At 35.8% G+C, this 15,574-nt stretch overlaps 1 protein-coding gene across 4 annotated transcripts in view; it reads right to left on the bottom strand.

Annotated features, from left to right (window-relative positions):
• Nucleotides 1–15,574, bottom strand: part of NAA35 (N(alpha)-acetyltransferase 35, NatC auxiliary subunit) — a 27,591-nt gene that overhangs the window by 11,688 nt on the left and 329 nt on the right. For 2 of the 4 annotated variants that reach the window (XR_774418.1, XM_010568656.1), the window contains exons 2-15: nt 14,203–14,358; nt 13,092–13,125; nt 11,495–11,609; nt 10,301–10,375; nt 8,865–9,032; nt 7,988–8,054; nt 7,234–7,277; nt 6,594–6,644; nt 5,671–5,754; nt 3,799–3,913; nt 3,106–3,284; nt 1,935–1,994; nt 757–863; nt 452–518 (exon numbers count right to left, since the gene is read on the bottom strand). Coding sequence is in view for 3 of the 4 variants with exons in the window: in XM_010568656.1 (XP_010566958.1) it covers nt 452–518; nt 757–863; nt 1,935–1,994; nt 3,106–3,284; nt 3,799–3,913; nt 5,671–5,754; nt 6,594–6,644; nt 7,234–7,277; nt 7,988–8,054; nt 8,865–9,032; nt 10,301–10,375; nt 11,495–11,609; nt 13,092–13,125; nt 14,203–14,326 (1,290 nt within the window). In the remaining variant the exon portion in view is untranslated. The remainder of the gene's footprint in view (nt 1–451; nt 519–756; nt 864–1,934; nt 1,995–3,105; nt 3,285–3,798; nt 3,914–5,670; nt 5,755–6,593; nt 6,645–7,233; nt 7,278–7,987; nt 8,055–8,864; nt 9,033–10,300; nt 10,376–11,494; nt 11,610–13,091; nt 13,126–14,202; nt 14,359–15,574) is intronic. The other 2 variants (XM_010568657.1, XM_010568658.1) reach the window with 2 other exon arrangements.

Below are 15,574 nucleotides of genomic sequence, written 5' to 3'. Positions count from 1 at the left end.
GCAGTGCTAGGTTAATGGTTGGACTCGATGATCTTCAGGTCTTTTCCAACCAAAATGATTCTATTATTTTCTTAGATTTTCATTGTGCTGCATTCAAAACCTGAATCTTTTAAAACAATTTTTAACATTTTTAAGCTGGAGAGAATGTAAAATTAATTTTGTTTATAGTGCTATGCATTTGTTTGGTGACATGAAACTACCCTATAAAGGGGTAGTAGGTGCAGATTTCTAATGAAGTGTTTGTGAAAAATATGGAAGCATAATACAGGAAACAAACAGCAGTAATTCTACTGGCTTTTTAAAAAGTGTTTACCATTTTAAGATGGCCAACTTCTGCAATTTTGCTTTCACGTTAGGTGTCTAAAAAAACCTGGTCTCATTTTCAAACATTAGCAAATCTTGAAAGAGCTCATATACACATAAACATGCTGTAATTGGAATGAACACTTACCCGAACGCAATGTGTCACAAAGGAATCAATGTAGTCCTTCGCCTGGTGATTATTATAAAGACAACACCTAAAAGGCAAATATCCACCTACATACATGCTTATAAACATGACCAGTCTATGTAGCACAAAATTAAAAAAAAAAACAACCAACCCGAAAGCAGCAACAGCAACTGACTCCTTCATACATAAGCACTAATAAGTACAAAATGTGTATGTTCTTTACATGTCTGTCCTTGCTTTTGTAAGCAGAAATATTTTTTCATCAGACATGTAACCACATGCAAGTAAACTCGAGATCCACTTACTTTGGAGAAAGTACTGGAGGACTGACAAAAGACCTTAAAGCATCTTTTACCATGTCTTGCATGAGGTGAGTGCCAAACACCTTCTTGTTATCTACCAGAAAAGTTGTCTGAAAGTGAAAATGTCGTTTTAGAAACATGTTTTAAGTTGAAAGTAATGCATTAGAAATTACTAATTGAAAGGTCTTACAGTACCTGTATTATATTAGAAACTTGTAAGACTGCTTTAAGAATTAAAATGGTTCAGCTAGGTACAAGGTTACAGTCTCAGAAACAGTGGCATATTGAGATCTGTCACTTCTGTGGTATTCCCATGACACAAAATACAGTTCTATTACTTTCATAAGACAATGCATGCAAAATGATTTTATTTCTTGGACTTTAAAGACGATTAATCAGACAGATGTTTCTGAAGATTAACATAAAATAGGTTATATGGTTTCCCTGAGCTCTGTCCCTTTCTTACATGGTTCATCAGCAGCTGGAGAAAAAGCTCTGCTGTCAGGCACTCAGAGACTGCACAAATGCATGTAGTGGAAAGTCAGAATACACACGCTATGAAAACATTTTACTTGCCAATAGTTATATTTGATCAGCTTTATACATGGTTTAATTGGGATCAAATATAAGGGAGTTCTGATGTCCAGGGACACCCTATTCAAATCAAAATGTCCTATAAGGAAGTATATTTTACTCTTGAGTTGAGGAATATATAATACACATTCAAGGTAAGTGAAGCAGTGAGAAGAAAAGTAGTAGCCTGTTCTGCCCTAACCATCAGTTTTACTGTTCTAGCAATAGAGGCAGTCTATACATGAAATTCAGTCCAAACAGGGAAGATGAATGAAAACACCAGCCCCAAACAGAGACAGCATACAGAGAACAGCATAAAAATGCATCTACAGGCCCAGCTTTATGGCAGAGAAAAAATTTTAGCACTTTCTGTTTTAATTAGCATGTACTAACATGATCTAAACAACAGTATTTAAAAATGTTTTAAAAAATTAGGTCAGAACATAAGCCTCCATATACCTAATACTTAAGTATCTCCAGAAAATATTTTACCACTTATATATTATTAAATGATATGCAAATACTTTAAATATTTGCAACAAGAAGATGAATCCATATTTTTAATGAACGCAGAAGTATTTTATTCAAAGACATAGATTAGGACTTGCCTGTAACAGGGATCTTGAAAGAACACACGGTGATTGCTCACTAAACTCACAGAAAAAATCCTAATTTACATTTAGGAAAAAAAAAAGACAATTCAGGTTAACATGCCAATTTTTTATATATACACATACACATATTTACAATTTTATAGACAAACATGCATTTGCATTTTTATATAAACATATACATAAAATTGTGTAAATACACCTATATTTTGTACACACAAACACACATACATACACATAGCATGGCTTATACAACTTGTAAGAAAGTAAGCATGAATCATTTGAACAAAACAGAACATGAAGCTAAAATCTATTTTTTCTGCAATTACTTGTTATTTAACAGAATAAAATGTTTCTGAATTTTCTTCTTCAGATACAACAATTAAAAGGATAACAGTATAGAAAAAAGGTACTGTGAAACTGCTAAGATCACAACATAACTGAAGCAGGTATGTAACAAAACTGCAATGTTTAACTGGTACCAGGTGCTTCATGCAAACACTGCTTTTATTCATTTAACAGGAAATAGGAAGACAAAAGATTTTTGCTTGATCTTTGAACTGATGTAACTGTGGCTCTTTTCTCAATGAATGCATGTACTGTAAAAAATATTTAAAGCATTTAAGTGTCTTCTAATAAATGTAGGCAGTAACTGAGAATAACATCACTTATTCACGAAAGAATATAAGCAGGTGCTTAACTTTATGCCTATTCAGGGAATTACACGCTTAAACAAACATGTATTAAGTGCCCTCTTTTGTTATAGGCACATATGCAGAATACTGCTTAATGAATTTGGAAAAGTCAGGAATATAGCAAGGATTTATGTTCTGCTACTGCAGATCCAGCTCTTCAACCAAAGAAAGAGTTACAAGGAAATTAACTTGCTTGGGCTCTGCCACTAACATATATAATTATTTAAGAAATTATAGGAAAAATGGGAAGTTTGGCAGGAGGAAAGGTCTTTGTCAAAAAAAGAAAAATATTAAGTATCAGGAAAGACAGCAAACTTTGAAACTGTACACAACAATGAGAAACACCAAAAGATTTATACATACAGCTCAGTTTTTTCTCCAGTGAGCAACAGCATGCCTATATGGAATGATTTTTTGCAAGTTACATTTTAAGATCTTATTTTTGGCTATAAATAAGAAATATTCATGCTTACCAGTATACAGTGCAAATTAGTTAAGTTGACTACTTCACATACAGTTTTTATTCGGTCTATTAGTTTGGAAAAATAATTGACCATTTCTTCCCTTTTAATTATTTTTGCATATCGAGGGAAAGTTGGTGGCAGCAATCTCTGATTAACAAGGGGCTCAAAGCCCATCATAATAGGATGATCTAATGAAGGAGGAGTGGGGAGAAAAAGAAAGAGAGAGAAAATCTGCATATAAGCTGTTGTTTCAGAACTCACTTCAAATTTGAAAGTATAATACAAATTATTCAACTGGCCATAATGAACTTTTTAACTGACAGTTAACTTCCAGAGACACTAACTACCCAGCTGAGGCAATGAGTACTATTTAAAAAACCCCAACCCTCAACAGCTCAGCATATACCTGTACGGTGAGGTGGTGTTCCCTATTTTAAAATGGCATATACACTGATTTGAAGTACAATACACTAACTGAAAGTTCATATTATCTCTGGCTTTGAAGTGACAGTATTGCTTTCAGGAGAACCATCATTTAGTGAAATAAAATTAAGATCAAACAATGCAAATCTGTAACAGCTTGTATTACAAGTATTATTAGTTCAAAGTAAACAGTGATTTTTTTTAAATACACATAGATATTAAAGTTTATCAAGACAGCATATTTAAGAAAGGGGAAAAATGGCAAAATCTGATACATACCTCCTTTAGTGGTATCATTCTGTGCCTGGATACCATGATGCAATGAATTGTGGATGGCAGAAAGCAAGTCAGCTGCCTGAGTCATTAGTTTCTGAGCTTCTGCAACAGCACTCGTCTGAAAGGCAGGTAACAGTTATTCACATTACGAACCAACATATTTTGACTACAGTATTAATGCTAGTATCAGAAGAATGTTCGTACAGATTTTTGTGCAATAAAGTGTTCTTTATATTTTACGTATCTATGCCTACGTTTAATACTGTATTTTTTGCTATATAACATAAGCCTTAACAATAGTTACAGCTTCAAGTCTAGTATACGCTACATGCAAGTCCTCTACTTTTGACTGGCCGGGGCGGGGGGAGGTACAAAAAACCCCACAAAACTCTTCTGCCAAATGAGGCAGAACTCCAAAGAGGAAAAAAAATCTCCTATCATTAGAAAATGCAGAATTCTTAAGAATATAGACAAAATACAACCTACCAACCTTAATGAAATCACTGTACACATCAGAACATTAAAAAATACCAGAGGTCCATTAGAAATCTCGATTCATGATCTGCTGACATGCTGGATTTTGTGATATCCTGTGAATCCAAATCTGTTAGCAAACTGGGTGCTATTTAAAATAGCTCTCTCTAAAACCTAAAATCTTGTTTTAAAAATACTGGACTAACAATCCCTGATGGAACTTCAAATATTTAAAATCTCAAGTCAAATTGAAACTTGACTTCTTTCAGAAAAAAAGATGTTTAAAACCCCCTGAAGATCTAACAGAAGCCACACAAGATCTGTAGCTCTGCATAATAAATGTTCACATATTATAGCATCCACAAATCTACTAAAAGAATAAGCTAAGTAGATATAATTGATATCAAAGTAGTCCATGATGCAAATATCTTATACTTTAAGTAATCAGACTTTAGCGACACTAAGATAATCTGATTTTGCACAGATCATTAACTCATAGCAGTTAACACCGAATTTGCTTGTATATCAATGTACATCACTTCTCTGTCACAATTTGATTTCTGATATAAATAATGGTTATACTCAGAATGCAATTGTTCGCAACTACTCGATCACTTTTTCCTCAACACTGATGTCTATCTATGATACTGACACGTGACTTTCAATTTAATCAAGGGGTTTTAGATGGTAAAGTATGCAGCTGCTCCAACAGCAAAAATATGTGGGAAAGACTCCATGCCGCTTAAGCAAGAAGCTTGTTTATTTCTTTATGAAAACGGAAATAACAATAAGCAATAGACAGATATTTATCCCTGTATAAACAAAAAGCTATTCAGACAAAAAGCTTTGTCTTATGTGACATGCCATTCTACCCTTTGCCCTAAAACATGCAGTTCCTTCCCTCCTCAACAATTAGGAAATCTTGTATTCAAACAGGCAGGCAAATTGCTTGGAAAGCTGTTATATTCCTCTTCTCGGACCAAAGAAGTCTAGATACAAATTCAATATCACATGGAAGGAAAAGCTTACAACTCTCTAAAGATGGACAAAACATTGCTCGATGCCAGGTAACTCCACAAAACTTGAGAAAGAAAAGTTTTGCTCAAGTGTTTGAAAAGAGTAAAACAAAACCCATAAATATTTTTCTTCAAGTGTTCTAGAATGGACATTCTGTCTCTCTGCAAGGCCACAATAGTGTCAGTTACTATCTTTTCCTGTGTTTTCTTCAAAAATGAGTGAAAACTGAATGGTTGCCACTGTAAGGCCTTATCCAATGCTTTACCTGCAGCAACATCAGTTCAAATCTGCAGAATCTACAGAATAATTGCTTGACCTTAACGAACAAAAAATTAGTATTTCACAGGATCACACTGCGAACACAGAAACACCAAATGAACATACCTCTTTTTTGGTAAATGCTATTAGAACAGTCAGTAGTACCCGGGTAAACTTGACTCTGCTGAACACAGCTAAACACTGTTGATGCTGTAATAAAAATATACTGCAAATTACTAAGCAATATGCATTAAATCCTGAAACTTATTAAAAAAAATTTGTAGATTCATTAAAGTACGCTCTCTAGTCTTAAAAATATGGTATCTAATATGATTCTGAAGAAAATTTATGGGATTTATAGAAGAAATCTGTACTGCTGTCAGAAAAGCACTAACACAAAAATTACTAAGATAATTTGGGTAAAGCACAGCCACTGGCTGCATAGCTATCTCCTAAGCAAATGCCATTCACATCTCAGCTTAAGTGAACAACCACAAATTATTAAACAAATTTTCTGTCCTTTTTGCTGAAGATATACGTTAAAAGTTATTTCTGAAGAAAATAACATTACTGGGAAAGGAAACTCACACCCTTCTAAATCAACCACATCAACTACATCAATTACCACTTTTTCCTGGAAGGAGCTACACTGCTTTCATTTTCTCTTTCTACTTTCTCCCTTGACAGTGAGGCTGCCAGCAGTAGGAAAAGCTGCTCGGAAGGAACTGAGGGAAGAAGGTACAGGATAGGTAAGATCATCCACTTTGCTGATGACTTTTTCTTGAGAGGTAGGTGCATAAATGGCAGAATTGCAGCAGCATCACTATTCTGCTGTTGGGATTGATGCAGAACTCTACCCCTTCAAAGCGTAAAAGCCTACCTGCTAGCCTCAGATTTGCTCAGGGCCTTGTTTACAACAGCTCAGATATGACAGTAGTAGCAACATTGGCAACACACATTTCTCACAAGCTGTTAACTACTGATTAAAGTAATGAGGTACTACTAATCCATGAAATCCAGAAAAAAAAAAAAAGCAAACAATTCCTTACTTCAAGTTCAACTTCTGGATCTCTCTCTTCTCCTTGTCGACTTCGAGTACTCTAGAAGGTAAAGGAATTTCAAATAATTTATTAAAAATTGCAAAGGGAAGCTACTAATAAAATTCCTTTACCCTCTCCAGAACATCCATCTGTTAAATAACCCTAAAAGTCAGTTTGCAATTTCAAAGCCTCTTAATATAGAATCTAGGTACCTGAATGATCCAAGACTCTGCTATCGTAATGAGACCTATCTCAGTCCACTCTGCAAATAGGCAAGGAAATGGAATGAACATTTCATATTGTAAAGTGTGGTAAAGGAAGATTAAGTGATTAGTGTATCTGTGTAAAAGCCAGAAATTCAATACATATTTTCTGTGCTCCAGCCCAGTGTTATCTTCTACATCACAATTCCACCTATTACTAGTGAAGCAACTACTAAAGAGTTTAGAAGAGTCTGAAGACTTCAGCATCTTTAGCTACAAGGCAAACTACCACCATGTTATGCAAACCATTATGGCAGTTCTCCAGAAAAAACCAGCACCATTTAATGACACAAAACTGCCACATTCTTCATAATCCAAGTCCGTCCCCCAAACCTATGTTAAGTACACTTTAAGTATAACTGACAAGGCAAACATGAGAAAAATACCTTCACTCGTCTTTGCATGTCATCTTCTACATCTTTTAGCATACCTGGAAAAGCCACAGTAAAATTAAAAGCTGAGAAGCATTCCTAGGTACACCTACAGCACTCAGGGGAAAAAGGTTTTGAGGGGAAATCAAGTTTTGAAGTGCTTTACATACCCATTAGCCAAAGACTAGACAAAAAATATTCTTGTGAGGGACGGTGGGGATTCCTCGCAAGAATACATAAATCAGAGTATAAACTGACTGATCCAAAGCTAAAGTGTTCACAAATTTTCTAAAAATGAATCAATGGAAAGCTCAAGTGTGTATCATAGCACATCGAAAGGCTTACTCACATACTTATGTACGTACCTAATAGTATACGTATTCATAGCTTTAGAACTACCAGATTGCTTTTTCCTCAAAAGCAATCTGTTCAGATCACAACAAATTGTGAGGCAGAGAAACAGAATTCAAGCAGTGCACTTTCCAATGGTTTGTGTCTGTCCCAGACCTGGATGAGCTTGTGCCCAGGCACTTGGCTGGCACATCTAAAAGCACTTCTTTTGCTTCTCACACATTTAAAAAAACCCCTTGAACCTTCTCTTCAAGGAAAAATAATTTGATCTGTCTTTTTACCAAGCCACTGACTTTCACAAGACTAATAGAAAAACGTTACATCTGAGGTTCCTACCAATTCATTAGGTTTGGTTGACAGTAACCAACATGCTCAACAGAGGAGACTGATGGAAGATACACAGAGGCACAAACTGTACCTGTAACTCTAAGATCTGTCACACTGTTGGCCATCTTAAATCCGTAAGTCATTGACTGAAAATCTTCCTAAAAAATAAATATCAAAGAGGCAATATGCAGTGAAATGTAAACAGTAGTAGTTACATTTTCAGGTTAGGGTTTGGTGTTTTCTTTTTGGTTGTTTTGGTTTTTTGGGGTTGTTTTCTTGTTCTGCTGGGGTTTTTTTTTTTGTTTTGGGGTGGTTTTGTTTAACATCAAGTATATAAAAGTCCAGTTTTATTCTGCACAACTGGATACACCCATGGTTTGGGTGACTTTCCTGCCCAAATCCAGCTTGGGGTAGTTATTTTCTGCATAAATCCTTAGTAACAATATGCCCTTCATATTTGCATCAGGTGCCACCCTATCAAAATGTTACAAGAACTATGGATACAAACTTAACCAATTTTAGATATAGTCAGTAAGAAGTGACTCATCCAAACTCAGAGGAAACAAAAATTGCTATGAGTTCAGAAAACCAGATTCTGATTCCATTGCTACATGGACATTTCAGACAAAAGACAATCATGGTTATTTAAAGTAGAAAAATAAAAGATTAAACAGGAAGATAACCACAAGTAAAACTGATTTCAAATTGTTAGCCACAAGGCTTGCATTGTGTAAAATATGTGACTCCAATATTCCAGCAAAATACAGAAAAGAGCATGAAACACCTTCATTGAAGAAAACTGCATTTTAAAAAGATCAGGTCTAATACTTTTAGGGGGATGAACTAATGGTCCTACAGTATCCTCCAACCAAACAGTAATAAATTTCTCTAATATACTGGGGTTTTTGCATTATGGAGCCTATGTATAACGTTACATATTTAACCATAGGAGATATTGAAACACATACCTCCTCAAAAACAGCTGCTTTGTTAACCTTTTCTCTGGCAATATCACAGATTTTTAGGATCCCTAGAGCAAAAGCCTTCATAGCAGGATCTTCTATAAAGTCTGGATTATGAATATAAAGGCACGTGAATACGGTCTGTGCCAAGGAATGTCCCTCTAACCATGTTATCTAGGGAAAAGAAAATTAAATGTTTTACTCATGACAGCCAAGTCCTCATTTTTATATTTCCATTCTTTTTCCACCTTACTGTGCTTCACTGAGTCACTAAGGAAGTCCCTATCATGGCAACCTTCCATCTAGCAAAAAAGGGCAAGAGAAGGTCTCCGAACCTTTAACCTTTGTTCATCTGCTGGCTGTGGCAGGCAGTAAGTTACTAAACCCTATAACACCACCAGATTCTGGTGTTGGATAAACCTCTTCCACAAAGTTCAGGTCTAATCTCTATGACTTACACATGACATTAAGTTAAGAGACCACCAGATTTAGAATCTTTCTCTATATAAATACTGAATGAAAAATGCAAGTGGCTATGAAACAACTCGGCAATATTCTGCATGTTCTCTTCTACAACTTACGGTTTCTTTTCACGATTCCCTATTTCTACTACTTTCATGCTGCTTTAAGCTACAGGGGAAGCTTCAGTAATTTTAACAATTATTTCTATCTTGAAATAGTATAAGCCACAGCAGGATCAGATTTTTAACATGACCACTGTCCCTTTTCAAAAAAAAGTCAGTATTGGTGGGGGCAGGGAGGGGAAGAAGACAAATTATGTTACACAATATCAAATATACAGTGACCTTTGCATGTCTTTTTGGACTAAAGCAGTTTGAAATGTTGTTTTAAAAAACAAAGTAATTTTATTGATGTCATTTTAAAGAGTAACTGAAAATAATTTCTATCATTTACTGAGGAAATTAAGACATACATAGAAAATCACAATTATTTGGTAATCACAATTACCAAATAACTGATAATTCACTTATTTCCTCTAAACGGATTTCAGCATTTTCTTTCCTTTATTCAAAATGCCACTGTAAGCTCAGTCAATATTGACTGTACAGAAATGAGCAACTGAGTGCTGTAAGTTACTGCACACTCACTTTCCAACACAAACACCACTATGCAGCAGGCAGTCAGATACCATGCATTTAAAACACACAAATTATAAAACCTTTTTACTTGATTCAAAATGCTACCAGTTCTCTTTCATAACCATTTCTTATAATTAAAAAAAAATTTAAAAAAAATCAAAATTATGCCTCTTACAATAGCCAATACAAGTACCTAAATGGAAATTAAAATACTAAGTACTTATTTTCCACTCGATGAATCTTTTTTCTCGAGTTCTACTGTTTTTTCTTCTTTTAAACTAGATTAAAGGATTATATTTTGAAAGCAAAACCATCTAACTTTAAGAGCAGAGAAATGCTTACCAAACAACAAAAACATGTATCCATTATTCCTACCAGCTCAGGTGAAGTGAGATCCTTTATTTTAATGGTGCCATCCTTAGAAAACAAAGAAAGAAAAAAACCTAAAGACTATGGAAGACTATAGGCAAAATACAACTTATTATTTGTATAGCTGAAAAGGAAACTACAACTTGATCAAAACTTCAGGATATTTGTATACCACTAGCTTTATTGATCAGCTTCATAATGTGCCTCAAATTCGGGAAGTCTTTGCTTTCCCGTCATTGTGTTCAACACTGATCAAACATAAAGCTATTCAAAGAGTAAGCTAAAATAAAATTTCTGATTTATAAGTAGCCAATAGAAGTTTAAAACCAGTTAACTGCCAACACTTAAATCACAAAACAATATGTACAATCATAATAAAGACTGAACAAGGAATAATATGCAGGAACCATTCTTTGAAAACTGCCTTTTATGCTGCAGGTACCTGTAGAATTTTATTGCCTTCAAGGTCAGGACCAAGAAGGCAGCAAACCTACTTCTTTGATTTTATTTGTCCAATGTATGCAATTCTGCATACATTCTACATGACTTAGATGGCCAATATTTTACACAGAGTTCTTTTACTCCATTCAAAACAAGGTCCGTGGTAAAAACCATTTCTTCCTCTGAGTGCATTATTTTTTCCAACATAACAGAAAGTCTTTCAACCTCCGTCCACCAGTCTATCTTGACCACACATCAAAAGTTAATCATTACTGTCAATGTTGTTAAATTAGCCAGCTTCTGTTCAATGCTAATGAACTGATAGTCTCATAAAGTGTTAATTTCCAGCTTTTGCAAGAAAGCTAGTTTCCATTCAGCTTAAAGAGGGACTAACCAATACATGTTCATATAAAAGACACATTTTGGGGAAGCACAGGGTGACTTGCAAAACCATTTCCGAAATTTATTTATCTGAGGTATCAATACCCAACAATTTCACAGTACTTTTCACTGCAAGAGTTAACAACATTGTGTTAATGTAGGTAACAAAAAAGGTAAACATCACAAGCTATTTCTTATTTAACTATCCAAAATAAAAAAGAAAAAATTCATTTTAAGTAAAGATTGAAAACATTAATTATGTTGAATTGTGCTTAACTGCAATTTGATAAAACTATATCGCACTTTTACAGACAATGTAGGCAAAACCAGGAAAGTCACACAAACCTTAATAGCTTGCTCAAAGTTAAGAACCTTTCTATTAACTTGGTTTCCAATCATACCAGCATCCATCTTGGGATCCATCATTTCAATGGCAGACATGGCTTCAAAAAGACCAAAACTAAGAATACCAATAAAAAAAAGTTCTAAATGTAATTATTTTACACAAAACAGTCTTCACAAACCAATGTAAAAGAACATACAATGACAAACCGTACACTGTATTCTGACTACAGACAATAAGGTAAGGTATGTGAACATTATTACCGATCTTCAGAGATCATGTTTTTCAGGAATTTGAGGATCTCGCAACAAGTAGGTAAGAAAATGGAAGCCTAAAAGTAAAACTCTTAGCCTTTTTTTAAAGCTGAAGAACATTCCTGAGCCAAATATCCCACTACTAAATCTATGCACACTTGCTTCTAGACACCTCATAATGATAAAGCACCTTTTTAAAATCACATAACATAATAAACTGATATTAACTGAACAAGCTGTTCTTTATTATGCTACATCCAAAAACCCAAGTAACATATGTCCCCCACAAACTAATGACAATATACATGCCACGTACTGACAATAATATACATTGAATATACCAGCTTTGTTTAAAATGGGCATGTTAAGAAAACTGACACAAAAAACCCCAGCATGTGACAATGGATCACCTGTAGTCAAGGCATAAAAGCTTGCAGGAGCACCACACCAAATGAAGACTGCCCTACAGAAGAAGGGATATAGTGCCTCACCTTTGGTATATATGATATTCATCAGAACTGCTGCACAAGCCTTTATTATATAAAAAAGGTTATTGCGTGTGGCACTTTCTAATTCTGAAAAGCGTATGTGCTCTGAAATGCTCTTATGTATAAAATTACACCTCAGAAACATGCTTTGATTCTACTCAGTAACTACTTGGTGACATCCTTGCACACGTTTTTAAGCAGCAATATATTTAATAGTGTGCTTCCATTTTCTGAGCTATTAGTCTTAAATAAGCACTTTCTTCTTTATGCAAGTGAACAGACTTGTGTGGCTAAACAATTTACTTTTATCTTTAAAATATTTTAATCTCACGTCATTCTTCAATGAATTCAGCAAGATTTTAGCACATGCTTTTTTTTGAAGTGTATTTTTTCTCAATCTGTAGACCTCTCTATTTCTGTTTTACCATGTCATTTAAGAGTTATGTTAAAGCACATGGATTGTTTACCCTAAACTTGTTAGTGACATTTGAGGTAACCAAATTCAAAATATTAAAGTCTTTCTGGCATTTTTTTATAAAAGCATGTCCAATAAAATAGTTCAGTAGGTTCAGTAGTGTCAGCACCACTGATCATTAGGTGTGCTATAAACTTCTAAACTACATTGATTAACTGAAAATGTAATGTTATACTGGTATGACAAGAAACGTTCAGCATTCATACAGGTGCATCATATACATACTGCTGAAGACGAGTGGTATTCTAAATACTATTTTATTTGAAGTAAAAGTTTAAAAAAGCTTAGTTGATACCAACTTGTTTATTATGACTTGCTTATTAGTGAACATTAACATATTTGCATTATCTAAAAACCTGAACTATCTTACAGGCATACTTACAGCTTGTCATGAAGCAGTTCTCCTAACTTCAGTTCTACAAAGGAACAGAATAGGAAAACCAATTACAATCATCCTTCTAGCACAACTTTTCCAGGATAGTCTTGTCACCCACCAAACTGTCTTATGCTAAGAGAGAACAAGGTGTGGGAAGCAGACCAGACATTTCTACTTCACCTTCATTTGCTTTTACTGACAAAGCACTTTCAAGACTGAAAGGCTAAAAAAACCCAGTTGTTCACAGAGTCTTTCCTCATCCCTTTCTGTTATTCCAACAGTTAAAGGGGTTTTATAATTACCAAAGAGTAGCATCTGAATAGCCTGGAACACAGGAGAGCCGTTTTATGCGGATGTCTGATTTTCTCCAGGAGAGTTTACTGAAAGGCTTGCTTTTCCTCATTACTTTTAATGAAGCCTTTAGATCTATTTGATAGGTACACAAACAGTGTATGATTAATATATAGGAATTATTTGACGGCATAAGGAAATTGTGTTTATTATTATGTAATATTGTGTGTGGTAAGTTGCAGTTTTATATTTATTCTTCCATAATGTCATCATAAAATCAGCTGAAAAAATAAAGTCGTCGTCATAGTAAACTAGCACTAATATCTAACAACAATAAAGGCACCGTTTAAATGGAAGCAACAGCTTCCCTGTGACTGGGATGCACTGCATCTCCCCAGAAGCTCAGCCTTGTTTCAAAGATGAAAAATGATGCACTGACCAATTAAATGAATAAATCATTGGACCCTACAGATCCAAAAATGTACAGGAAAAAACAGACTGTTGATTCTGCATGGATGAATGAGGCTTCCATTTGGCAGAAGAGAGAGAAAGAAACCTTTGCAAAGAAAAAAAGCGGGTGCAAAAATGTGTAAGATGAAAAAACATGACTGAAAAAAGATATTTATGTAATCTGGAGGAGGAAGCAAGGTGAGGTTCTTCTGATATTTCCAACCTCACAGTTAAGTTAAACACAGGGAAACACAGGTAGTTGCATTCATCTGGAGCTCGAACCTGGGTCAAACTATTGCTTAAAACACCTCAAAGAACTATGCTTAGTCCCCCAAACGATTCCAAGTTTTCTTAGAATACAAGCAGTACGACTGACCTCTACAAGCTTCTTCAAAATCCTGGGTTATATCTATCCAGCTTGTATTACTCTTTTCCATCTTGTCAGGCACACCGAGTTCCCATCCTGAATCATCATCTTCTACCGAAGCTTTCATAACCATGATACTGCACCTTTAAATCTGTATCAGAGACACTGTACATTATGCATGAATTAGAAAAAGTGCTTCATGGGAGTAATTCCCCCCCCCCCCAAGAATCAGGTGAGAAAGGAAGACTAACTAACCTGATTTCATTTAAACAGCTACCATTACATAAAACCAGCCCAAAAAAACTTATTAATAAAAATTCTTTTAAAAAAAATGTTTTCTTATTCACTGTTTCTCTACAACTAGCTTGTAGGCTATGAAACCTCAAAAACTAAAGACACCAAAACTTTAGCAGTACAGAGCCATAATAAAGAGTGTACTCTCAAACTGGAAATAAAATGAGAAACAATGTCAAGAAATCCTCTTACAAGAGATGTAGATATCACAAATTTTTGTTGTTGCTTTACACTATTAGAAATACCTATGTCCTCCCACTGCTCTGTGAAAGGAATCAAAAAGAGGGAACTGTAAAACAGACCACACACAAGTTCGTCATTCACACAAAGCATGTCCAAACGAATTTGTGAAAATGGGCGTATTTCCTCTGACTTCTTCAGTAGAACGTAATATCAAGATTATCGCAGCCATGTTAAGCAACTTCAGACTGGAATATAATTTTTAAACGCTACCGACTAGTTATTTCGAACTGGTTTTGTGCTTTCGCAATCTCACGATACGCGGGGCAGCCCAGAGGAATTTTATGTTTAGCCACTCAGTCTGCCTTTGAGATATCGGCAGTGCTAAACCTGCCCTTATCTAGTCGGAGATCTTGCACGAGACACCAGCCCGGCGAGCTCTAAACAGCCTCATCAAAGCCGCCATGGAAGCTTTAAACAAAGGCCCCCGTGGCATGAGACCTCCCAGGCACCGGCAGTTAACAAAAAGGGGGGGGGGGGATCAAGCGGATTTTGAAAACGAGTCCGGGAGTCCCTTCGCCCGAGCCACGCTCAGCGTCCCTTCGCCCCCTGTCAGTACGTGACTAGCCCTCAGGCGACCGCAGGGTCTGCCAGGCTCAGCGGTCTGGGACGAGGAAATTACGTGGGAAACTAATTAAAATAAATGGAAATCACGCTTGAATGTCAGGCGTTAACGCCAGCACAGCCAGACGCTCCCGGCGCCGTCTCGGCCCCGCTCCTTGCAGCCTAACTCCCGCCGGTCGTCGGGCGCCGGTCGTCGGGCGCGGCGAGCGGCCGCCCGCTGACAGGCCGGTCGGCTCCTCCGCCCCGCCGCCGGGCAAGGGGCAGCGCAATGCTCGCCCGCCCG

The sequence above is a fragment of the Haliaeetus leucocephalus genome, unplaced genomic scaffold, assembly GCF_000737465.1.
Source record: "Haliaeetus leucocephalus isolate CR32 unplaced genomic scaffold, Haliaeetus_leucocephalus-4.0 Scaffold251, whole genome shotgun sequence".
NCBI lineage: Eukaryota > Metazoa > Chordata > Aves > Accipitriformes > Accipitridae > Haliaeetus > Haliaeetus leucocephalus.
This window is presented reverse-complemented; position numbering and strand designations above follow the sequence as displayed.